Here is a 26,026-nt window from a genome sequence, read left to right as displayed (position 1 = left end):
ATGGGGCGTCCTTAACCATGAATGCTTCCTGCTTTGTTACTTGACAGTGGCCCAGGTCACTAACCAAGGGGTTGGGTCATGTTCTTGTGAAATAAAACCAGAGGGAAGGTCAGTGTTTTACACTTTAATTCCTCTCCCTCTCTCCCTCTCCCTTCTCCCCACCACCCTCTTCCTTTCTCTCTCTCCCTTACCCTCTCCCCACCCCCCATACACACACACAGAACTTTCTCTTTAAATTTGTTTCTCTTTCCATACCTTAGTTCATACCTTTTCTCTCCTACCCGCCTATCTTATACATTTGTCTGGGCGTGAGTGTTTGTGCTCCTCTGTTTCTTTTAAATTTCCTTTACATTCTCCCTCCTTTCTCCTCTGTTCTCCTTTTATCTGTTTATCTTGCTCCCTCTCCTGAAATGTTGATTTTGGCCAGTCATATGCTGTAGTGTTGGCATCCACGCCTGTGCTGAGCAGCATAACTGGCTGCCTGCTGACAAGGCAGCGGCACAAATGCCCAGTTTCACAGTTTCTGTCTCCCTAGGGGCATGCTCTGGAATTTTAGAATAAAGAGCAAGAGATGGTAAGAGAGTAGAGTCTTAGGTGTCTTTTAGCCACTTTGTAATTACTTTCCTTTCGTATTTCTTCTACCTTCATGGAACTATATATGGTGCTCAAACACTTTAAAAATTTATAGCATCTTAGTTACCCAGCTAGTATGTTAGGGTACTCAGAGCAAGTGAGGCCCAGGGACTTTTTAGATGACTTGCCCACGAGCACAGCAAACCCAGGAAGTGGTGGAACCGGGACCAGAGGAGAACCCAGGTCTGTAGAATCTTGGTCTAGTTGATGATTTTTGCCTTATGGGAAAGGGCTTTGGGGCCCGATAGTGATGCTGGGCTGTTCTAAATGCTTCGTGTACATTTTTGTGTTGTTCCTCAGGTCCGAGGGCACAACAAAGAGTCAGGGAGGTCTCAGCAATGGTCTGAACAGGCACAAGGAAACCTAGGTTTTAGCCATTTGTTTTTTACTCATTCATTTTGTCATTCAACACAAATATATTAATTCCTACTAAATTCTAGATGCAGTGCAAAGAACAAGACACTGTCACCACCTTCAAGTAGGTCCACGCATTGTCTAGGAAGTGGGAGGCAGCTGAGGAAACAATACAGCCCAATGAAGTGTTACAGGAACTATAATAGCCATTTTCCCAGGCCCCATGCGGGCATCAAAAATTGGCCATCTCCACCTTGAGAGAGGGGTACAGTTGAGAGATTCATTAGAGGAGCTACAGAGATATGCTAGGCCAACATTCCAGACAAAGGAAACAGAATGTGCAACAGCTTAGAGGGACGAAAAGCAAGGAGTTTGATGTAGCTAAGGGAGGGATGCAGGCTTATATTAAGGAAAAGACAATATGAAATGACAAAGGAAAACAGGCAGTGACCAGATCATGGTGGGGCCTTCCATGTCATTCATGCAAGTGCATTTGCACTTCATTCTGTAGATTCAGAGAGGTAAGTTAAGATTTAATAGTCCGGTGAAAGATAAGATCTGAACCAAGGGAGTAGCAGGAGCAGTGGGAGTGGCAAGGAGGGAGACAGATCTGAGAGGTGTGAAGGATGTAGAATTGGCAGGACTTAGTCATTAAGTAGATCAGTGTTTGTGGGGAGGATGCTGGATTCAGATGCTTGAAGGAGGGGAAAAAGAACGAATCTGGACCTTTTCTTCTCTTCGTGGAATGAGATGGAAATACATGCAGCACTAAAAATGAGGGGTGAAGGAAGCATAAAGCGGCATAGGAATGAGACCATGTGAGAAGGCACTCAGCCCAGGTGTGGGTAGGAAGTGGAGGGGAGAGGCATGGGGATGAAAGGCCCAGGGCAGTGGTTCTGCATTGGGATAGGGCAAGCCAATTATACACAAGCCTGGCCTTTCCCACCTGCATCATTTTACTATTGCATTATAACAAACCACCTTAACAGGACAATTTATTATTTCTGTGCATTCACTGTGCAGTTCCTCTACTGATTTCCCCCAGGCTTGCTCATCTAGCTAGGTTCGTTTGGGTCCAAGATGACCTCACTCACATGTCAGGCTCACGTGGTGACTGGCTGTTGGCTGAGCTGCCTTGGTTATGCTCCACATGGCCTCTCATCCTCCAAAAGACCAGACCGGCTTTCTTACGTGACATACTTAGGGCAGCATTCCTAATTGTGAAGGAGGAAACTGCAAGGCCTCTTAAGACCTGAAGTTTGGAACTCGGACACCTTTATTTTCATCACATTCTGTTGGTCAAAGCAAATCACAAAATCAGTGTAGATTCAAGGGGCAGAAAAATAGATTCCACCTTTTGATAGCATGAGCTGCAAAGAATTTATGGCCATATTTAATTTATTCCCTTCCCGTCCTACCCCGAATATTTAGAACCCAAGGACAGAGAGGTAAGCTGTTGGAAGAAGTTTGCCGAGTGATTATTCTGAATAGTAAGCTTCTTGTTAATATTAGTAATTATCAAGCTAAGATTTAGTACTATATGTTAGCCACTGAGCTCAGCACTTATTGTGTATTGTCTCTGTTCCTTACAGCAATCCTCTGAGATATGTGTTCCTTTAACCTTCATTTTATACACAAGGAAATTGGAATTTAGAGAGAGAAGGTTATTTGCTCAAAGTCAGTAACTTTTCAGTGGTTATGCTGAAACTTGAACCCCAGGGACTTGATGTTCTTACCCTATTGAGAACAACCAGTCTAGGACAACCTGCCAAAAAACTCAATACTAATGAATTAACAGTCATGGTAAGTTACAGGGTATGACAACATTGCACACCCATAGTCTCATTTGCCGATTATGTCAGCCCTGTTTTATAGTTAGCACAATTTTGAGGAATTGAAACTGGGAGCTCAGAGAAAGTGAGTAGCTTTGCCCATGACCACATCCCTAATAAAGATGAAGAGGGAATAGTGAGTTCTTCCCTCAAGTGAGAATTGCAGCCCTATGAGGGAAGGGCAGGGTCTTATCTGTATTGTTTACAAATTCATCCCTAGGACGTTGGAGTGAGTGAATGCTGCCTTCTCTGTGATTTCTCTGTGATGAATCCAGGGATGCCTGTGCCTCAGGTCGGCATGGGCAAGGCCCCCTTTTGCCATCCCAGGTTGCTGGAGTGCATTGGGGAGGCTGGGCAAGGTGCTCTTGCAGCTCCTGGCCTCAGATCAGCAATGATATGATAACTTAGACTTTTAAAGGAAAGGGTCAGTCTCCTCCGTTTTATCTTTCAGGAGAGGAGAGAAACTTAACCTCAGTTAAAGCAGGGTAGGCAGTGAGAGAATTTCTTAACTTGGGATTTTCCCTGCTGGAACTACTAAGGGAAGTTAAGAGTTATTCTTTCTGAAAGCATTGGACAGACCAAGGGTCATCAGCATTTTTTCTGCCCGGCTTACAGGAGCCATGCCACTGCCCCCCAACCCTAATTGGTAACAGTGGCTTCATGGATTGGTAAAGTTTCACCTTGGGGGTTGAGGAAACACATCCCTAGGGAAGTGTATATCAAAATGTATGAAGAGATAAGATATACATAGTCAGAAAAAGCTTCCTAAGAGATTGAGTCTCATTGGGGGCCTATCATCTTCCACTAGAACTTAAGCTTCATGAGGACATGAACTTTGGTCTCTCTTGTTTTTTCTTATATCTAGCACTGAGAGCAGGGCCTGGCACATGGTAGGTGCTCACTTAGTATTTGCTGAATGAATAAACAAATGATAAGGTCGTCCTCTAAGAATAACTGAAATGTAGAGTCCTTTGTGTAGTCCAGTCGTTGGCTTACAGGGCTAGACTGATGACCTTTCACATCCCTTTACTTCATCCTGTGAACTAAGTGAGGGACCTAAGGCCTCTCTCAGTTGTGAGGAGGTTGGGATCTCCCCAGGCTCAAGCTGGGCACATTGCCCTGCCGCTGCCTACCCTAGGGAGCGCTGAGGCTTACTCTGTTCACACCGCCCCGCTGAACGGAGTCTCTGGTCATTGGATTGGCTAGAGACTGAATTTCTCATCTGTGCCCATGTACACGTCAGAAGGCTCTTGTTTGACTTGCCCTTTTAAAAACAACTTGAGCATGTTGAGGTTTCCTGTTGATCGGGGGCAGCCAGAGGCTGTGACCCAATAGCGAATTGTTGGCCAATCCCTGACTCACCCGAGCTCCAGTTTTCTGTGTGTGAGCAAGCAGTGACAGCAGCCTGGCTCAGGGGCGGCTGGCTGCCATCCTATGGGTGGCACGGCACTCTGGAGCTTGTGAGACCAGACTGCCCCGTTTTGAGGGCCATGACATTAGGGTCAGGTAGGCCTTTGTAGCATTCAGTTTTGGCAAAACCCTGCTGTCTTTGAACTAAAACTGGGAAGAATCCTGAAAGTTGACAGTGATTACCTGAGTAGACGACTAGAAAACTATACTGAAAAGGATGTACGCTCATGGTTCTCTTCAGTAAGCTCACCTTTATCTTTTTTTTTCTTATTTGTTCATCATTCACTAAGTACCTTCTGGATACTGAATATGCATCTCTCCACCTGGAAGAAATCATGGTCTAGTAGGGAAGACCAAGAGGTCCTCTGATATCTACAAATGCTGCATTCGAGACAAGGCTGTGCCCAGTACTGTGGGGGTTTCTGCTGAGCTACGTCTGGGGGCCTGCCATCTTCACAAAGATGGCAGAGGCCATTGCTTCTTCTTTAGAGGCAACATAGTATAGTGTAAGTTCATGTCTTGGTGTCACCGCTTACCAGCTGAGTGATCTTGGAAGAGATATTTAACCTTTCTATACTTGAGTGTTTTTTATTTGTAATATGACGATAATAATAAATGTTTAAAAAAGTATAGTTTTTATGAAGATTCAGTGAGTTCATCTATGTGAAAACATTTATTTAGGACTATTCTCCGATATTTGCTAAGATCTGTATGTGGATTTGAAGCTGGGGAGTGAGTGGCTGGTGTTTGTTTGATTTGATGACCGTGGAAGTCAGCAAATGCTACTACATATCTATGCTTTTGGCCCAGAGAGCCGACTGTGAAGCATTTAGCAGTACACCACTGGTCTTAACTGTTCTTTAGTTGGCAGATGTTGACTCCTGGGATGCTCTCCCCTGTCATAGAACTGGCTTCTGTTCCAGACACTACTCAGTGTCTCTGGGGATGAATTGGGTGGAGAGGCCCATTGAGTTGGGCCTGTTGTACATAAGGAGCTGTTTCTTTCCCTGAGGACAGCTTTGAAGTTGCATTACTTCAATAGAGTACTTTTAGCTCAAGAGTCTTGTAGGAAGGACATACCGAGCTCTCTAAGATTAAAACGTGATGCCTCTGGTTGTCAGGCTACTCACTGCCATTTTCTCTTCTTTTCCTTTCTTTTTTCACTCCTAGGTCTCAGTCAGTCTCTCCACCTCCAGTTCTCTCCCCACCAAGGAGTCCCATCTACCCCCTCAGTGATAGTGAAACGTCAGCCTGCAGGTACCCAAGCCGCTCCAGCTCCCGGCTGCTCCTCAAGGACTGGCATCCCCGTGATCCTTCACCCCCAAATCCTCAAGCGTCCTCCTTAGACACTTCACCACCTGTTTGTCCCCTCAAGGCCACCAGCTTTTGTTATTTGGATGGAAGCCCTTCATTGTGCAAGAGAGAGGACCAGAAGGAGAATGTCCAGGGGGCAGCCCAGAATGTAGAGGGAGTTGCCGCTTGCCTCCCCCTTGCCCACAGCACTCCATCCCTAGGGCCAGCAACTGGCCCACGGAGCGTCTTTCAGAACCGCACTGGCACCCGTGCCCACACCCTGGGCATCCGGGAGAAGATTTCAGCATGGGAGGGTCGCCGAGAGGCTTCACCCAGAATGAGCATGTGTGGAGAGAAACGGGAGGGCTCTGGGGGTGAGTGGGCAGTCAGTGAGGGCTGCCCCAGTGTGGGCTGTCCCAGCGTGGTGTCGTCCCCCTGCAGCTCAGAAAAGACCTTTGATTTCAAGGGCCTCCGGAGGATGAGCAGGACCTTCTCTGAGTGTTCCTACCCTGAGACGGAGGAGGAGGGAGAGGCACTCCCTGTCCGGGACTCTTTCTACCGGCTGGAGAAACGGCCAGGCCGGAGTGAGCCCAGTGCCCTTCTCAGGGGGTATGGCAGCAGGAAAGAGAGCTCAGCAGTGCTGAGTCGCATCCAGAAAATTGAACAGGCCCTGAAGGAGCAGCCAGGCCGGGGGCTTCCCCAGCTCCCCAGCAGCTGCTACAGTGTAGACCGAGGGAGAAGGAAGCCCGGGACCTTGGGCACCTTGGAGGAACTGACCGGGAGTGCCAGTGTGAGCGCCGGCAGCCGGGCAGGAGGAGTGGATGGAGTTGGGGGGGAGGCAGGCCCACCCCTGGAGAGGGAGGGCAGTGGCTCCACTAAGCCAGGGACCCCTGGAAATAGCCCGAGCTCCCAGCTCTCGCCATCGAAGAGTTCCCCTGATCCCGCTGTGAATCCTGTCCCCAAACCCAAGCGCACCTTTGAATATGAGGCTGACAAGAACCCCAAGAGTAAGCCAAGCAATGGTCTACCTCCTTTGCCCACACCTGCTGCTCCACCCCCCCTGCCCTCCACCCCAGCCCCACCAGTCACCCGGAGACCCAAGAAGGACACGCGTGGTCACCGCAAGTCCCAGAGCAGGTAATGTGTGCCCCTCTAGTGTCTTCTAGCTGGGCACGGTGGCTTTCAATGGAGGATGAAAAAGCAGATTATAGTCGTGGGTCACAGTCAGTAGTGCTTTCTAAGTTCTGAAGCACCGAATAATTATTAGGTGGTAACAGGAGTTAGGTGAAGAAGAGATTGTTCTTCTGCTCTTGCAGGATAAGGATACATAAATGTGAGCGGGAGGGTGAAAGTGCTTCTTCCAAATGCGGGGTACTGAAGACGTTGCCTGGGTTTAAGCCTTTGGAGTAGGATTGGGCCATGTTCCAAGCCCTGTTGGAACTTCGTCAGTCCTCTGTGGGAAGGGTAGGACCACCTTATTTTTAGATAGACAATCCCTAGAAGATTAGTAGGATCTTAGCCTCATGAAATGCCAGCATTAAAATTTTATTTCTTTGAGTGCAGCGATATCTGAGTATTGCATGTTATCATTAACACTGTAGTATTGACACATTTAACATGATCTCCTCTTTCCTGAGGGATGCCTGGCCATGTAGGAACTTAGACCTGTATAAAGAGGGGATCTTTGGATCCCAAAGTGGAAGACTGATGGAAAAGGGAGTGAGAGGACATTTCACCTACTTCTTGGCCATGTCCAAGAATGACCTGTTCTGAGGCTCACATTGGTTTCCTGGTCAGTCTCAGCATTCCTGACCTGACCACCCATTCCGTCTCCACAATTACAGTGACTTGTGAGTTGGAGCTGTTGGAGTTGGTGACAGTTGACAAGCATCTGTTCTCTGAATTGGGGTAGGCTCGGAGCCACTCTTCTTTGGAAGCCTTATCCTCCTACCCCTCAACTTTTCTCTTCTAACTCAAAGTCAGATGAGCATTCAGGTTTGGTTCACTTCTGGGGATTCTCCGATCTGACCCCGTACTTTAGGCTTCTTCCGGCATATCCTATCTCATAAAGAAACTTTCTTGCCACGTGCAGAGAGGAAGACATCACAGGGGTTTAGACCCATGAGCTACAAGAGCCCTGGGCCAAGGTTAATCCCATGCTTTGGCCCTCCCCAACATGCTCACTTGACTCTTTCGGTTTTTAACAGCCTACCAAGAATGTTTGCTTTGTTTTCGTTTCTCTAAACACCTATGTAGAGCCTGCTGTGCACCGAGCATTGTGCTGCTGGTCAAGGGTGCTCAGGGGCACATAAGACATGGTTCTTCCATTCAAGGAGTTCACGGTCTGGTGCAGGAGTTAGATGCGCAAGTAAATCATAGATTGTGTGCTACGTGCCACAGTCCATGTCAGTGTAGGACCCTGCAGAGACCCAGAGGGAGAGGCATCTAAATTAGACTGGGGAGTGAGGGAAGCCTCCTCATGGAGTTGCTGAGCTAAATTTAGAAGATCAAAAAGCAGTTAGCAAAAAAAAAAAAAAAAAAAAAAAAAAAAACAACTAGGCGAAAAAAGGGGATGGGAACACAATACATCGGCCTGAACATTTTACACATGTTTCCCCACATATTACATTTACATATAATATATACGCACACACCGTATATGGCGGACTTACTTCATATAAGAATTAACTTCACGGAATTAAACCTATGCCCTTGGGAAAAAAGAGAAACAGTCCAAAAAGTACAGGCTGTTTTGTGCGCTTTTCCACGCACTGAGCATATTCCCCTGAGGAACGTGAGATGGTAAGTTTGTATCTGTTATGCCAGGTAGGATTCTTATACTTAATATAAAACCAAGCCAAATATTTCTTCTGGTATTCAACCAAATGAAAAGAAATCTGTTAAATCTGAGGGAGAACCTGATTATATTAGTCTTAACGACAGACAGGGTGTTGGGCTCAACATGGTAACTTCCTGAGGGATTTTCAAGGATAATTTGGCTGAACGTGATTTCTGTCTTGTTTGCTGACTTGAGAACTGCCTGCATAAAATGTTGACTCCATTGTACACATCAATGAAAGCCTGATCTCAGACCAGTGGTGGTCTGAGGGCCAACATTCAGGAACCACTGCGCTCAGTCATTGGATATTGAACTGGTTGAGAAGTCTGGGCCAGGGACAGATTTGGGACTCTTCTTGGTAGAAATGATAGATATGGTGATGGCCATCAATATTTGGCCCCCAGAAATTGCAGAGTGAGCACAAGAGTTCTAAAGACAGAACTCTGAGAGACTCTGGCATTCAAAAGGCAAGTGTAAAAGGAGAATCCCTCACAAGAGCCTAAAAAATAATGGCCAGAGAGGCCGTTGAAAACTGGGAGGGACTGTATCATAGAGGCGAAGGGAGGTGAGTGCCAGCGTAGGGTGTTCAGCTGTGTCAAGGGCTGCAGAACAGCTAGGCAAGCTGAGAATGAGGTGTGGTCCTTAGAACACTTTTAGTCCTTGACTTGCAGTTTTAGTCCAGGGCCCTTAAACAAGAGAGAAAGGACTTCATTGGCTGAAAGGTCTAATGGTACCCAAAAGAAGAGGGAGGTGTTAATGTGTGAGAGGAGGGATTCAGTTAGTGCCTTTCCTGCTCTCCGTCCTCAGCGGCCTGGTGGATCGTGCTGGAACCTGCCTTAAGGCGAGGATGCAGCTGAGGTCATGTCATAGATGAGGGAAGTACCTCCCCAATGGTGAAGAGTTGAGAGCACTATACGTGTCCCAGTGAAGGTGGCCAAAGCGAAAAGAAGCAATGTGCCCGTTCACTTGTCATTCCCTCTCTTCTCTGTCTTGTCTCTGTCTTAGGCCTTGAGGCTGACTTTGAAATTCTACAGTAGCAGGAAAGGTTATTGGGAGGGGTGGAAGTAGAAAGGAGACTAACTGAAGGGAAGCTAGATCTTAGAAGTAGCTTCTGGCTGCAAATTGCCCTCCTGGTTCTATCTCAGAAGTTGTGTGATTTGTTTTGAGAGCTTAGCCCCTCCTGTTTTAACAAACCACCCACCACTGTTTCCCTGACCCCCAAACAATCCTGGGCATCACTCATTCAATGTTTATCTCTTACTGCCTGCTTGGTGCTGGAGCCCTTGCTAGGATGTAGACATTATGTGAGACTCTGAAGGCAGATCAGGCACTGAGTTCCTGTGGTAATGGCAGATACCTCTCAAGGAAGATATTCTCCAGGGCTTGTAGGACCAACTCAAAAACTCAGACCCTGGAGTCAGGCAGCCTGGGCGAGTCCTGACTATATCACTTCATCTCCCTGAGCCTTCGTCTCCTCATCGGTACATGGCACAGTACACAATAACCTGTAAAGTGCTTAACACAGGATCTGACACAAAAGCATCCTTTTTAGCTGTGGTAGTTCTTATTGGTATTATTTGCAGTCACCCATGCTGGGGCCTTTCAGACCATCTAGTTCTTAATTTGGATTGTAAGTCTGGATCCATCTTGAGGCTTTGCTCAGTGGCTGATCTTGTGAAGAGGACCTCTGGTCTTTGCCGTTGCCATGGCTGTTCCCCCAGCAGGAATCTGGTTCAGCTGGAATGACGCGTGCTCTTGTTATCCACAGAAAATCCTTTGAGTTTGAGGATGCATCCAGTCTCCAGTCCCTGTACCCCTCCTCTCCCACTGAGAATGGTACTGAGAGCCAACCCAAGTTTGGATCCAAAAGCACTTTAGAAGAGAATGCCTATGAAGATATTGTGGGTAAGCAGTGGCCAAGGTGGCGGGATGGATCATCTCTGGGCTACAGTAGAACAGAAATAGGAGGGACACTCCCAGGTTCTGCTTCGTTCACTGTGGGCAGCCATGGCCCAGTTTCTGGAATTTCTCAAGGAAATGGACGTCGGAGGAAGCAGCTTAGCAAAGACTAAGCAGCCGAGAAAGTAAAGCCCGGCCTTAAATGAACTGAAACCGACAGGGCTTATGACAACACAAAAAGGGGAAAATCACATCATTCCTTTCTTTTATTTTTGGAAGACTGTGGAGTCCAGTAGGTGCCTTTTCTTAGCTGTGTGTCCTTAGACAAATCACATAACTTTTCTGAGGCCTCTGTTTTCTTAAATGATGGTGACGATGATGTGGTGGTGTTATGATAACAAAAACAACAGTAATAGTAATAATACTTCATGGGATTATTGTTAGGATTAAATGAGATAAAATATATATCGAAGTACCTAGCACAATGCCTGTTTTTTAATAAATATCTCTCTTCATCTTCCCTTAAAGTCAGTGATATTGAGAACTATGAAAGCATCTGAGATTTTACTCTGCTTGCAAGCTAACAGATTTAGCCTACCCCAGTTTCACAGATGCTGTCAGAAGGTACAGGACTCCCGGATCACAGAGAAAGGTCCCTATCACTCGTGGCACAGCAGGCAGCATGAGCGTTATGTCCACATGGGTTCCCCTGGCTCCCAAGCTCCATGGGGCAGTGTGCAGGAGGTTTAGGTAGAGGCCGCACTCACAAGAAACCCCAGCGTTCTCAAGAGGCCGCTAGCAAACCTGCCCGTGAGAGGACATTATCCGTTTTACTCTGGTCAGGAGACGTATCTGCCTCTGCCCTGTTTTCCAAGGCTGTGTGCTATATAAACATCTTTGAAAAGAATCTGGAACCATTAACTCCTCTTGCTCAGAAGGTTAAAGATGTCAGACACCATGGAGAAGTGTCCTCCAGCAACTGGGAGGACTTGATGTTGGCAAACTTGGTTTGAGGGGCCATGAAAAAACAGTCTAAGCTGGGTTGGGTTTATATTTGGCTTTTATTTTAATTGTGCCCTCATTCTCTTTGGTGGGGGCTTCAGTTCTGCTCAAGCAGAATGAGTGTCCCAGTGTAGGTGGCTGAAGAGAAAAGAACCAATGTGCCTGTTCACTTGTCTGTCTCTCTCTGTCTCGTCTCTGTCTTAGGCCTTGAGGCTGAGGACTTAGTCGTAGTTAACACATTAGAGAAAAGTGGTCCTAGTGGAGAACCGAGGGCTTAGTTTGAGATTGTTTGGGAGCAGAGTCTGGTGGAGGGGTGGTGAGAATTTTGGAGCCACTGTCCTGAGCAACGGGACACTTCTCTCTAGGACTTCTTAGGTCAGAGACAAGGAAGAGGGAGGCAATTGTATCTGGGCCTTAGCCTCCTCACTCAGGAGAGAGGACTTTCTGCTACTTTGAGATGTATGAGGAGGCAAGAAAATATAGAAGCAGCCTGGATGCTTCTTGGATGGATGAGCTAGAGCCAGAGGTAAAGGCTGGTATAGGGTGAGGTTGGAGTTGGGGCATGTTCCTTCTGGATCTAGCTTCTGGATCTTTGGTGCCTTGAGTAGAGAGTTGGGGGAAGAGTTAAGGGGAGGGTATAGAAGGGAGGGCAAGGGAGTGACCCAGGCACCTGGGCTTTGCTTCAGCCTTGTGGGGGTGGGGGTGGGGGTAGGTTTCAGTGTCTGAAGTTAGTTCAGTGTCCTGGGCACATTTTCCTTCTTCATGTCTCCCACAGCAGCCCTGTCTGAATTTCTAGACCTGACCAGGGCAGCTAGAGGGAAATATAAGTGAGAATCTCTCTCTTTTTTTTTTAGATTCTGGTTGATTCATCCTTTTATCAGTCCCTGGAGACACCCAAGAATTCGGACCCTCCTCCCAGAGGCTTTAGGGGAAGTCCTTGTCACTGAACTCTGAATGTCAGTTTCACTTTTTGCCTAAGATTGACCAGTGCCTCTGACTTCCCAGGGGCCTCTCTCTGTTCTTGGGCCAGCCTGTGCTCTGTGAGGTTGAGCGAGGCCGTTTCTGGTTCTGTTTGGATTACACAGCTCTTGTGCAGCCTCACTCGCAGGGGGGCAGATGAGCTCCGCATGATATGTGTGATAATGGAGCTGGGGGTGGGGAGTATGGAAGGGAGCACCCATGCTAAATCTCCATCTTGGGGATCAGACAGTTGGACTGGATGGAGTTCTGGTCCATTAGAGGTTGAGGGTCATTTGGCCCAGAGACTAACATCTTCTCTGTGAGCAGTGGACTTGAACGAGGGGCCTTGGGAGTTTGCTGGCTTTATACTCATACCAGGCATAATGCCTGGGGAACTGGGATGTGATTCTCCAAAACAGGCTGAGGTTTATCCTGCCGATTTGCCATAGAGGGGTCCAAAAGCAAAGTGACTGCCTTGCTGCTTCCTGGGGCTGTTAATTCTCGCCTGTCTAATTTGACATGTGCCCCTGGAAGATGCTGCAATTTTACACAGCCTTATAATCGTTTGCATTCTGAGCCTGACACTTAAAAATACACCCAAGGAAGCAGCTTGTTAGGGAGTTATGTGGAGTGGCCTCGGCGCCTGACCAAGGAGCCTGGGCTGCATTCCTCTAGAGATTCCCACTCCTGTCAGCTAGCTAGGGCTAAGGGAGAGTTTCCAGGAACTTGAGTGGGATGGGAGCTGGGGACAGAGCCAGTCAGCCTGACTGCAAAGCTTTTTGAGCCTCTGCTCTCTCTGCCTTCTCTCATTTGTTCCCTGGCTGGGAAGCACTAAAGAACAGAGAACACCTAACAGCATACAGGCTGCAGCCCAGAGGTGCAGCCCAGGGAACAGTGCCAGGACAGGTGGGAAATGGTGTCCAGGCTTGGAGGATGGGCAACAACTGGCTCCTTAGAGCTCCCCATTTGTTGTGCTATGAGTAGTGGGGGAGTTGGTCCCTTAACCTGGCCCTCTCTGCACTGTGTGTGTGTAAGACACCGTGTGTGGGGGGTGGGGGTGGGCGGGAGAGGGAGCAGTGGCTGAAAACCAGGAGAGGAATGGGGAAGGAAGCTGCAGACCCTAAGCCCTAGCCATGGGTGTGGTCCAGGAAATTTAGGATTCTGTTTGGAGAACTTCTCAGTACCTGTGCGTGTGCGCACGTGTGTGCGCGCGCGCGCACACACACACACACACACACACTTCCCTGATTGGTTCTTCCAATTGGGTATGTGTTTTGGGGGTGGGGGTTTTGGCACAAGTGGTTAATGACCAAAGGAGTTATGGGGAGGAGTCGGGGCAGGGCTGGGTGGGGCTGAGCTCTTCTTTCCAGGGAATCACTGTGATAAGTTTAGGCTGTGACAAGCCCCTTAAAAAGAGTGCAAAGCAGAAATTCTTCATGATGCCCTCATTCCTTATCTCACCAGCAAAGCTGGAAAGGGTTGAGACATCTGGCTTCCCCACTGGACTCGATGAGATGAGATGGGGTTACTTAGGTGCCAGACCTCCAGGGAAGAGGGCCTCCCTCTTATTCCTCTCCTCACTCAGGGTAGTGTGGTCTGCCCTTGGGGAGCTATGTGGGTAGCAGTGAAGGTGAAAGTCCTATAGTCTGCCAGGCCTCCTGTCTCCCATCCACACCCTTCCTAAATCTTTGTCATGTTTCTCCACTCAACTCTAGCTTCTCCAGCCTTGTTGTAGCTCTGCTTCCCTGACGGAAGTTCTGAGCCCTATTCCCCAGACCTCCTCCTCTCCCAACTCTAAGCCATGGCTTTGGTATTAACTTGGTCTCAGCAGGTTCTGTGTAGTGGCTCCTAGGACTCAGGGACTGTGTGGTCTCTGCACTTCCCCACGCCCTGAGTGCCCTTACTACCTGGAGAGATAACTGGGAGTATCTCTGTGAGACGGCTCCAGTCAGGATGGTCTAGGAAGTTGAGAGTAGCAGGTGAACCAGGGCTGTGAAGGGCTCAAGCTAAGTCTGGGGAGGCAGGACTTGCGCCAGGGCCAGCAGTCATTTCCTAGAGAAATGATTATGGCCTGGTTATATCAGAGAGGATGTTAAACATTGCTGGAGAAGAAAGGGGCTGGTGTTAGGGCCGGGCAGACAGGAGGAGCAGACATCTGAGGCTTTCCTGAAATTTAGTTTCCAGAGGCAAGGCTGGTGTTGAGAACTTGGTGTCCCAACTGTTTTCTCTCAGGCTGTCACTGATGTGCATCAGCATCGCGCATCTATTACTTTCCTGGGTCTCCGTCTCTACATGTGTTTTTTTGAGCTTTGGATTTTGCGTTAATGTTCAAAGCTCTGATTATGGGGAAAGAAAGAAGGGATAGAAGGAAGGAGGGCAGGGAAGAGGGTTTGATTTGGGACTCATGTCATGGCATTCAGAAGCTATTAGGAAATTTAGAAACATCTATCTAAAGCAATGGTTCTTTTTTAAAAATTTTATTCTTCAGTTACAGTTGATATGCAGTTTCAGGTATACAACATAGTGATTAGACATTTATATTCCTTATGAAGTGATCCCCCCGATAAGTCTGGTACTCATCTGATAACATATGTAATTATTTTACTATTATTGACTATATTCTTTATTAAAGCAGTGGTTCTTAATTGGGGGGGGGGTGCAATTCCTTTCCTTCCTTCCTTCCTTCTATCTATCATCCATCTACCCATCTATCCATCTCTCTATCTGTCTGCTCGGGGCACATTTGACAGTGTCTGGAGACACTTTTGGTTGTTATAACTAAGGAGATGCTACTGTCCTCTAGTGGATCGAGGCCAGGGTTGCTGCTCAACATCCTACAAATGTACAGGATGGTCCACCATGACAAGAATTATCCAGCCCAAAATGTTAGTAGTTTGGAGAAATTGACCTAAAGGAGTTAAGTCATCCTTGCCTCAAGTCATCCTTGTCTAAAGGAGTTGAGACAAGGTTGGGGGTTGATGATAAGGACTCTGGCTGGTCATCTGTCTAAGGCAGTTTAGATTTGATGAGCTTGGAATAAATGTTCTTCCTGTCCCCATCCGAACAATGATACTCCGGTCCCGTTTCACAGAATCAAGAAGACCGTGTCCTTTCATTCTCTAATCCTTGGTCTCCCCACCTCACTGCTACAGGATACGTCTTGGAGAGGGACCAAGGAGAACAGAGTCTATCCTGACTCCTCCTAAGTGCCCACAGTGGGGTCGGCTGGAGAAAACATGCAGGGGATGCCAGGTTTAATATCTGGCTTCTTGAGGCAGGGTTGCTGGGCCAGCTCTGCTTAGTCAGGGCTCTGGAATGGAGACAAGTCATTTTCACATCATGACTGTCTTACAGGAAAACGGCTGCTCAGTTGCTGGGACTCTGCTAGTGTTGGGAACCACTTAATCCAGTCCTAAAGCCTTTCTTGACCCATCTTTGACTCGTAAACTTACAGAGATTTGTATTGCTCCCATGGCAGTCTAATTAGCTCTGACTGAAATCTTCCATTTACACCTCTCCCCTCAATTCCCCTCACGCCTCTGTAAAGGCATTCCCTAAATTCATTGTAGTTTTTCGTGATAGTAATAAGTAGATAACACAATTAGGGGAGAAGTTGAGAAGTTCATAAGCATATAGAGGTAGATTTTTTTTCCCATGTCCTGTCCTAGTGGTCTTTGATTCTGGTTCTATAGCTCCTTCTTCTGCCTGCTCCCTGAGAAGTATCTTCTGAACTCTTCCGGGGTGCGAGGCACATCCAGGCATCCGTAGGGCTCAGTGGTCACCCAGGTTCAATTCTGTTACTGAACAGAGAGGAGCTGGAGTGAGCCCTGCTCTCACCATGCATGCTGCCTCCAGCAAAGCCTTACTCCGGTCACTGGTACCTGGGTCCCAAGTCCCATGTAGTGGTGTTGATGTGGAGGAGTGGATATGGAAAGACAAGGGAAAGGGTAGCAGAGGCTGTATCCTTTCACGGCCCCCATGGACCTTGTCACCACTGCGATTCTGCTGCAGGACTGAGGCCGGACAGACCTGACTCATAATATTTTGGACAAGTCCAGATGTGTTCTGGAGGGAAAGGGGCAGGGGGCTGTGGCATAGAGGAAGGGGTTGCTCTTCACGGGTGGGGAGTGTGCTTCGGACTCTGAGATTCCTTGGTCCTGACATTCCAGTTCCTGCTGCCAGGGATTCGAGAAGCAAGAACTCTCCCCCGGCCACACCCCTTTGCTCCAAACCCTTTCAGATGTCCCCTGTGTCACAGCAGATTTGTTCCAAAAGGGGAGTGAGGACCACTCTCTTTTTGCTGAACTCAGTGGTGGAGGAAATCAAATGATGCAGTGGTAAGAGCGGTTCACTGAACAAATAATTACTGAGCACTCAGCACTTGCCGATCCCTGTGCTGGTGCTGGGGCTCAGTGCACCAGACGGAAGGCCTGCCCCAAAGCATTACGTGTAGTGTACTAGGTGAGAGAGAGGCCTGGGGAAGCCCTGCTCCCTAGAGTCCTCTAGACTTCCTCCATGCCCATCCCCAAGTGGGTCCTCAGGGGTCAGTCAGTAGGTATAGGGACAGCCCTGTGACCTCTGAAAGCCTTTTTTACCTTGAACTGTATATCTCTGGGGCTTTAGCAACAGAGGGACTGGAGCCAAGGAAAGACGCCTGCTATTGGCTTTGTCCTCTGGCTGGGCACAGGCAGGGGTGGCTGAGCCAGTCTTGTGCAATTCCTGAATTTATAAAGCAGAGGCTAGACATGGCTTGAGCTGAACTGGGGGTTGGGGGTCAGCTCCTGGACTCGGAGCCAGGGTCTGTTTGTAGCCTCCCACTGCAGACGGGCAGCTGCATGACTCATGAGCCGAAGGGCCAGGCAGAAGCCATTCGCTTTGGTTCACAGGAACTCTTCTTGTTTGTTTGTGTGTGTGAGATTGTGTGTGTTTCCTTCTTCCTTTCTCCCCCTACTCTAACTTTTCCTCCTCTGCAGGAGATCTGCCCAAGGAGAATCCATATGAGGATGTGGACTTAAAGAGCCGAAGAGCGGGACGAAAATCCCAGCAACTGTCTGAGAATTCCTTGGACTCTTTGCACAGGATGTGGAGTCCTCAGGACAGGAAGTACAACAGCCCACCCACTCAGGTAATGGCAGCACCGACTTGGGCCCGTAGGGTCAGCACGAGGGCCACAGTGGGGCCTGTTCTACCAAAGCTTGGGCCAGCTTCTACTCAGGCTTTTTCTCTCACTGGGGCTTGGCAAAGGAGGTGACCTCAGGAAAGAACTCTGCATTCAGGGACTTCTGCCATATTGAAGCTCTTGTGGACAATCGAGACATGCTCTTAGAGGCATGTCCTGTCCTACCATCTTCCTTTCCCTCCTTGAGCTCTGAGCTGCCATACTAAGGCAGGAGCCCCTGTAGTCTGCTGTCTTGTCGTTATTTCTCCTCTGTGGGAAGCAGGGAGATAGGGCCTTGGTGGAGTCCGGGTATTTGGCAGCGTTGGCAGAAATGATCTCAGTACTGGCATTTGGGGGCCAGGCATAGCTCCAAGAACCAGATTTGAGAACTAGCCAGGTGTCCATGAGACCTGGAGCCACTCCTGTTGGAGGGAAGAAAAATGAATGTCTGAGGAATGACTGGTAGAAGGCAGAATGCGAAGAAAGGTGATAAGTCAAAGGAGGCCCTTAGACTTCTGTTTCTTCTGGCCTTGTCCAGGGTGGACAGGAGGCAGGCGAATTGAGATGATTTCTTGCACCTAACCAGGCAACTCTAATTCTCTATGCAAATGGAGAGGCCCAGATATTTTATAATATTGGCTAGAGAATATAAAAATTATTTCCTCTAACTGTAGAATGATGTGATTGTTTTTATAAAAGATCTGCCTTCCTAATGTGCTCTGTTAAAACAGGCTTCCGTTGAATATGTATTGCCAGGCTGATTGGGTGGGAAGAGGAAATTGCAGGAGAGGAAAGAAGGAGGACTTGCTGAAGAGTGATGAGAGGCAAGATCCAGATCCAGACAAAGGGCGGGGGGCATGACAAGGTTTCAGGGGCTGCTGCCTTTCTAGCAGTGAGCTGGATCTGCTGAGCAAAGCACCCTGTGCTATATGGTGTCAGTCTAGGCGGAGGGAGGACAAAGTAGATCAGGGCTGGGGATGAAGATAGTGCAGGACCCTGTGGGTGACGGAGCCAACTGGCTATGAGGCCTGCCTTGGTGGTCAGAGCCTTTTGTTCCCCTGGGAAGAAATAAGCGGGGTCAGGCTGGCATTAGATTGTGGCCTCTGCTAGTGAAGGCTTTTTGGACTGAATCAGGGACTGAGAGGGGAAGACTGGCTCTATCGGCCAGGCTCAGTAATGAGCAAAGTCTAAGCCTGTCCCAAAGCTCAGGAGGAGCCCCCAGAATTCCTGATTGGCCTTCTCTTTCCACTCTGATGAGAGTCCAGTTTTCTTAGCCTTCACTTTCTTTATTCTGGCATAAGTAGTTAAGCTTCTTTTGTGGAAGCAAGTGTCTCATTTAGCCCTGACCTGTCGATTAGCCACTGAGGTCTCGAAAGAGGAAACCCTGGCAAATGGAAGTTCCAGGGTGAGATTTGGGGATCCAGGGATGCCAGACTGTGGCTCCTTTGTCCAGGTCCTAGCAGATGGATGCTGGCCAGGGCTTCTGTGGTGAGTCCCTCTCCCATGTTCTCTCCCCAATGCCAGCTCTCCCTGAAACCCAACAGCCAGTCCCTGCGCAGTGGGAACTGGTCGGAAAGGAAGAGCCACCGGCTACCACGATTACCCAAGAGGCACAGCCATGACGACATGCTGCTGCTGGCCCAGCTGAGCCTGCCGTCTTCACCCTCCAGCCTCAATGAGGACAGCCTCAGCACCACGAGCGAGTTGCTCTCCAGCCGCCGGGCCCGCCGCATCCCTAAGGTAGCCTCCCCAGATGAGGCTGGTTGGGTGTTGGGCAGGCAGGGCGCTCTTCCCGCTCTTCCTTCCCTGACCTGGGGCTGCTTCCTCCATCCTCCTTGAGCATATTCAGAGTCCATACACTGGCCTTTCTTCTTCATCTGGTTAATTCCGTTTTCTTACCAATAAAGATGCATTAAGTGATTAATGGTGGGCAGATATTAGGGGAAGGACAGGCCAGCCTCTGCACCCAGGGAGTGCTCTGTGCCTCTGGGTGGGTGGAAACCAGTCTTTAGGAGGCTCCCCATTAGTGAGTGTGGGGTGTGCCTTTTGAGGTGCACATATAAACATTTCCAGGTTTTGAGGGATCCCGGACTCGAACATGGATCTCCTTTTCTGTAACTGTCAGAATTGAGAGTTTTCAGCAATGATTTGCACACATGGGCAGCTAGGCCCAAATCCTGAGCCCAAAGCAGCAGGATTTAGCCACATGGTATTTTTAGCCTGCAAACAATGCTTGGGTATATTGGGAATTTAGCTCCTTCCTGTCAGGGCCCTAGGTTGTAGCCCAAAGGGGAAAGACTCGAATCCCTGTTCCTGTTATTGCATCTGAGGAGCTCTTTGTTTCAGTTGGTTCAGTGACTCTGGGGACCCAAGAGCTCCCATCCTGTCCAGTTTGATCGCAGTTCCTTCCTCTGGGGAGCTAAGTTTAATGTCCTTGTCTTGGGGGCAGAAGACCACTTAGGGGTCTAGGTGGATGGAGAGCTACCAGACAGTCTGCACTTGGTGTCAGTGCAGCCAGGGATGGTACTGGGCCTGGTGTGGGGAGGGCAGAAAGCTTGTACCGGTAAGGGAACATATGGGCTACTAATCAGCCTTTTTGGAAGGAGGGGCAGCTGGTGTTAAGGTTATCTCACCCTCCCCACTTTGCTCACCCAGCTTGTCCAAAGAATTAACTCCATCTACAATGCCAAGAGGGGAAAGAAGAGGTTAAAAAAGCTGTCCATGTCCAGCATGGAGACAGCATCACTGAGAGGTAGGCCTTGGTGCCTGAATCATGTCAGGCGTCTGGGGCCCTTGGGTACTAGGATCGGGGAGAGGCATGGACCCTTCTGTGGGCCAATCACGGGGTCCTCCTGCCTTCTAGGAGGGTAGACCCCCGCCAAGAAATGGCCACATAAGAGGGAGGACCCGAGGGAAGAAAGTCCTGGGATGGGTTGGTTCAGGCTTTGGGCTGTGCAGCCCTGAGTGGGGAGGTGAGTGTGGGAATCTACTTCTGGCAAGAGGAACGTCCAGACATACCGAGCACTGTGGTCTGGTTCCCATTTCAAATCTTGGCCTCCTGGAGGCAGGGCCCTTGTGTTTCAGGCCCTTAGGCCTCTGTGCTGGCTCAGCATGGGCCCTCGGCTTCCACCAGATCAGGACCAGAGGGATGGGGGTCTGTATATAGATAGAGCACCTGCAGTTTGAGCTCTGAGGGACCCTGGCCTCAGGCCACTCAACACCTGGCTGTGGGCCCCTAGGAACCCAGACTAGGTACAGATTCATCTCCTGTCAGAGGAGTTTGGAGAGGGGCACAGAAAACTTTTGCTGTGGGGCAGTGGCTCAGCAAGCATGTACTTTTGCTGTTATTTTTTCAGATGAGAATAGTGAGAGCGAGAGCGACTCTGACGACAGGTTCAAAGGTGAGACATGGCTCTCCAAGAGCATGGAACCATTTCCCAGCCCTGGCTGTAGGGAATCAACCTTCCTCTCCTCCGCATGTGTAGTTCCCATGTCCCAAATTGGCCTGGTTTGGAGAGGCAGGCAGGACAGTGGGCCAACAGAGCAAGGAGCTGTAGAGGCGTCCATTTCTACAGTCATGGGAGCTCAGCCCTGAGGTTACCTTCAGACGTCTCCTTTTGCCTAAATTTCAGGCTGGCCACCTTGCCGATACTTTCCTAAGCCATCATTCGTGAGAATCGGGTGCTAGATTTGCCTCGTACATGTGAGTCTAGAGGGTCGGAGATGGGTTCAGAAGATTACACGTACCTCTTCTGGCCATAGTCTGGGGACACCGGTCCTCTGGAGGCCCTGAGGCCACTCATCTACCCTTTCCCTAGAGTGGAGGACTGCCACCTCCCTGAAAAGGTTCTGGGACCTTCACGTTCTAGGGGCCTTGGACAAATCTCTGTTCTTCCTCTACTGAGAAACCCTGCCTAGACCTTCCTGGATGATTAAAGCAGGTGGGAGCTAGCTCCCTCCTTCCCTTCTCTGCTGGTCCCGGGCAGATGGGCAGGTGGACTTTGGATCTGGGGACAGGGACAAAGGGTTCAAGTCCAAGTACTGATAGGGGCCCACACGTGAAGCCTGCATGGATGTTTGTATCTTCTAGTCCTGCTGGTCCTGGCAGGGTAGGTGGGTTTTTCTGGCTCGGGTAGTCCTATCGGCCCAACTCAGCCTCTAGAGGCTCCACGTGGCCCAGACCAGTACTTCCCTGTGTCAGGGCAGAGCCTTTGTATAGGCGTAGATACCTTGCTCCTGCCACTTCTCCCCCAAACCTGGCTGGGTATGGGCGTCAGACTAGGCTCATGGACTAAGGGGTGATCCACAGAGACTGAGCTCTGAGTCTGGTGTGGAGGGGGGGCCAATGTGGGGTCTGTGAAGGTCCAGCCTGCCTGTCCCCTGATGTGTGACCTGCCCTCAGCCCACACGCAGCGCCTAGTCCACATCCAGTCCATGCTGAAGCGCGCTCCCAGTTATCGGACACTGGAGCTGGAGCTGCTCGAGTGGCAGGAGCGGGAGCTTTTCGAGTATTTTGTGGTGGTGTCCCTCAAGAAGAAGCCATCCCGAAACACCTACCTCCCTGAAGTCTCCTACCAGTTTCCCAAGGTGAGGCCACCCCCTCCTCCCCGCTCCCCCCACTACCTCCTTCATCTCCCTCCCTGGCGCGTCTGGACATGAGGTGGTCCTGTCCCTGCCTGTCCCTGCCGTAGTGACTCGGCCGGCTGCAGCAGTCCTGAGCCTGCTCCTCATCGCCAAGAGGGAAGAGAGGGCTTCAGGGTTTGGACAGTGCTTATGCAGGGGGTGAGGGTGGAGAGAACACCTTCCAGTGTGCTTAGAATAAAATCTAAATCGTGTTCAAGGACTGCGAGGGTCCTGAGGGCCCCCAGCTACCTCTACTTTCTCTTTCTCTTCACTCCCCATTGAGATAAAATTCATCTATTTAAAGTGTACAATTGAATGACTTTTGGTGTATTCACAAAGTTGTACAATCAATCTGAGAACATGCTCATCGCCCCAGAAAGAAATCCTATTCTCATTAGCAGTTACTCCCCATTTCCACCCACCTTCCTTACCTCGGACCGCTTCTTCCCTGCCCGTCACCAGCCAGCCTGGCCTCCGCTCTCTTCTGTTAACGCTCAAGCCTTTCTCTCTGTCATTGCCTCTGCCTGGAATGTCCGTTTCCCAGCTCTTCACATGGCTGCTGGCCCTTTCTCACTCTTCATTCTCTGCCCTAATAGTACCTCTTTCAGGAGATCTTTCCAGAAACACTAAAGCAGCCCCACCCCACCCAGTTCTCTGTCATATCACCCTGTTTATCTCCTTTGTGATACCCTCTGAAATTTTGTTATTGTCTCACTCTTCTGACCAGAATGTTCAGGGTCAGGGACCTTGTCTACTTTGTTTCCCTAAGAAGCCCCAGCACATGGCACAGTGCCAGGTGCCACATGGAAAGTGCTCATTTGGCCGATATCGAATGAATAAATGATGACTTAACCCACACCCAGACCCCTTTGTAAGAACTGAGAGTGGGGACAGGGATTGCTGAGAGGCACGCCAGTTGGTAGGATGCCATCTAGGGCTCTCAGGGAGGAGATGCATCTCAGCCACCCCACCACTCCCCAGGTTCCACGTCTTCTCTTGTCTATCTCTCCCCATATTCCTCTTCCCTGCAGCTGGACCGACCCACCAAGCAGATGCGGGAGGCAGAGGAGAGGCTCAAGGCCATTCCCCAGTTTTGTTTCCCTGATGCCAAGGACTGGCTCCCTGTGTCAGAGTATACCAGGTGAGGCCCAGCCTGGCCTGGCTTGGGGGAGGGAGGGAAGGGACAAAGCCTCTTTAACCCCGCAGCAGTGGGTGACTGAATGGGACCCACCCTAGTCCCAACCTCCTCTCCTGCAGCACCGGGCCCTTCACCCCCTCCCTGGGATGGCAGTCCCTCGTCTTGGGGGCTGTCTCCTGGGTCCTCTGATGATTCCCTGATGCCAGACCTCTCCCTGTTCCAGTGAGACTTTTTCTTTCATGCTGACTGGGGAGGATGGCAGCAGACGCTTTGGCTACTGCAGGCGCTTACTGGTGAGTAGGGCCGTGCAGGCCTCAAGGACGGGGCCACAGCGTTTGCATGTTTGTGTGCCCTTCCTCAACTTTAGCTTATAGGAAATCCTATGTTCTGCTCCTTGTATGCTCCCTGAGGCCACCCCGCACCACACACTCACATGCACACACACTCTCACATTCACACACACTCACTCTTTCTCACAGATTAGGCACTCCTGGGATGATGGGACTCAAAGTGGCCTCTGTGACTGGGCCCTGGGATCTAAGATAATCTATAGTAAGGGAAGAGAGAGTAGATTGCTTTCTACTTGGCTGTCATATATTTTTAGTTTGCCTGTTCTTTTTCTTTTCATTCATTTGCCTCGGGCTTCTGAGCTCTAATTGCAGGATCATATCACTCCAGCAGTATGTGTGTGTGCTCAGACTGGAGTGGAGGACAACTTTCCTTACCCCCGTACCTGGCCATCCTGATATGGGGAGGCATCCTGTCCATGGGTCTGGTTGCTGAGCAAGAACAGAACAGCGCTTTCTGTGGGATTCTGGGAAAGATGCTTTGAACTTAGGGGAAAGCGAGGTTTTTTGAAAATATAAGCCATGTTGTAGAGAGAAGCCCTTTCTCACCTCCCTTCCCATTAGTCCTGGAAAACAGGTCAAGGTACCAGTAAAGAGAGCCTGCTTGAACTCTCCCCTGGAGCTCACCAGGGGTGTTGTTGGCTTGGGTTGTCGGCTACGTTTCAGGGCTCCTAGGTCACAGTGAGAGAAGGCCTCATGGGATGCGAATCTAGGGGTAGACGAAGGGGCTCCTTGGCAAGGGTAACATATAGCAGGGCCCCGAATGAAAGGGCTAATCATTCATTATTCATTCAGAAATACATATCATATACCTGTTGAGGTCAGGCAACATGCTAAAGGCATATAAAGATGAGTTAGGCACGGATCCTGCCCTCAAGGAACTTTAGATGGTCGAGGAGAAGAGGGTAGGACTTTCAATGTAGCAGGGAAGGCAAAGGGAATAAATTACTATTTAGGACCTGTTGTGTTCCCGGCTGGGTGCTTTAAGTATGTCATTTTCTTTAATCCTTCTAATAGCCCATGAGGTAATATTTATCCGTTAATTTATCCATTTGATAAATTAAGAAACTGAGACAGTAAAATGATTTGCCCAGGGTCACACAGCCAGTGAAGGCAGAGGCAGGATCGACTCCCGAGTCCTTGAACACCAAGTCTGGTACTGTTGGATCACCAAAGGGGTAGTCTGGGGAGAAGTGACATGGATATGGAATATCCAGGGAGTGGGGCTATGGGAATGTGCAGCAGTACAGATGCAGGTGGGGAGCTAGGCAGAGGCCAGCACGCCCCAGGTTCACCTGGGCCTGGAGGGGAGCATTCCGAAGGCTCCCTTTACAGAAGCAGAGATGGAGCAAAGCTGCTCCTTTGCAATGGGCCTGCTGCCCCCAGGGAAGAGCGTGTTTGTCCTGGCCTGCTCAGAGAGGGCCTGGGCTGGGTCCCTGCCAAGGGGGCTGGCACTAGCTCGGCATTCCTGCAGATTGGACACAATGATTCTAACCCAAATCCCACATACTTGATTTAATCACTTGGGGCTTTAGGGGAGGCGGGGGAGAGGGAAAGATTGGGGAGTGAGTTTCAGGCCTAATATGGACAAAAACAGATTCTGCCTTCTCTTTAGATCTGTGACGTGTGGCCAGCAGGTTTGGAGACTGAAATAGCCCCATCTGCATTTGCTTAGCAGCCTGCGTGAGGGGCCAGCACCTGCTGCTCTCCTTCCTCCGCACTAGGCCTTGCCAGGCACTCCAGGCCTCTGAGCCAAAGGCGGCCACAGAGCCCTGCCAGCCCTTGGCTGGAGTAGACTCTTGTGGACTCACCTCAGCCTGCATTTGGGGGCTCCTGGCATGGGGAGCTCTCAGTACACATCTCCTTCAACTGCCTACCTTTCAAATCTCTATTTCTCTTTGTTCTCCTCTACTCCGCAGCATACCTTTATCCCGTGTCTTTGCATCTCTTTCTCTTCCTTCCTGTCAGAAAGCAACTTGCTTTAGAGGTAAGATAGCAAATCAGAGGCCAAAACAGACTCCTGGTTTCATGACTTCTAGATATATAATCTTGGGCGATGGCTTAATGTTTTAAAACTCAGTTTACTCATCTATAAAATGGGGATAATCATGCCTCTCTCACAAGGTTTTTTGTAAAGTACCAAGCCCAGGACTCAGGTATGGTAAACATTCAGTAATTAGTAGTTTCCTTCCGTTATCTGTTTTCACTTAGCCTTCCTAGAAGGGGATGGATCTAGAAAGAGGGAAAAGAGCAACTGAGAAAAGGAACGTTTTGCAGAATGCTCCCTGTGGGGGGCAGAAAACTACATGGCTTGCTGCTAAGATTATATACAAGTCCCTCTCATTACCTCTGCATCGTTGGGGGTCTCAGCCTTCGAGATGTAAATCCATGGGTCATAAAGCCTCTACCAGTCTCCTTTGTCCTTTTCCAGCCCCCATCAGCGTCCACTTGGGAAGCAGGGTGGAGCCTGTGTAGAGCTTTGCAGGTGCCTGGCACCTTGGGCTGGAAGGCCCACCAGAGGCTGAAGCCTGCCCCCCG

The 26,026-nt window shown here is 49.5% G+C and overlaps 1 protein-coding gene across 10 annotated transcripts in view; it reads left to right on the top strand.

Annotated features, from left to right (window-relative positions):
* The window catches only part of DENND2B (DENN domain containing 2B), a 136,678-nt gene that overhangs the window by 97,891 nt on the left and 12,761 nt on the right, over nt 1-26,026 (top strand). For 5 of the 10 annotated variants that reach the window (XM_039863515.1, XM_039863517.1, XM_039863516.1 and 2 more), the window contains 9 exons: nt 5,400-6,659; nt 10,130-10,266; nt 17,196-17,347; nt 18,905-19,120; nt 20,036-20,132; nt 20,737-20,781; nt 21,783-21,967; nt 23,035-23,144; nt 23,365-23,434. In XM_039863515.1, coding sequence (XP_039719449.1) covers nt 5,400-6,659; nt 10,130-10,266; nt 17,196-17,347; nt 18,905-19,120; nt 20,036-20,132; nt 20,737-20,781; nt 21,783-21,967; nt 23,035-23,144; nt 23,365-23,434 — 2,272 coding nt within the window. Of the gene's footprint in view, nt 1-4,519; nt 4,736-5,399; nt 6,660-10,129; nt 10,267-17,195; nt 17,348-18,904; nt 19,121-20,035; nt 20,133-20,736; nt 20,782-21,782; nt 21,968-23,034; nt 23,145-23,364; nt 23,435-26,026 lie in introns of all 10 variants that reach the window. The other 5 variants (XM_039863522.1, XM_039863521.1, XM_039863523.1 and 2 more) reach the window with 3 other exon arrangements.

This window comes from Pteropus medius, unplaced genomic scaffold (assembly GCF_902729225.1).
Source record: "Pteropus medius unplaced genomic scaffold, Ma_sr-lr_union100, whole genome shotgun sequence".
In the NCBI taxonomy this organism is placed as follows: Eukaryota; Metazoa; Chordata; class Mammalia; order Chiroptera; family Pteropodidae; genus Pteropus; species Pteropus medius.
This window is presented reverse-complemented; position numbering and strand designations above follow the sequence as displayed.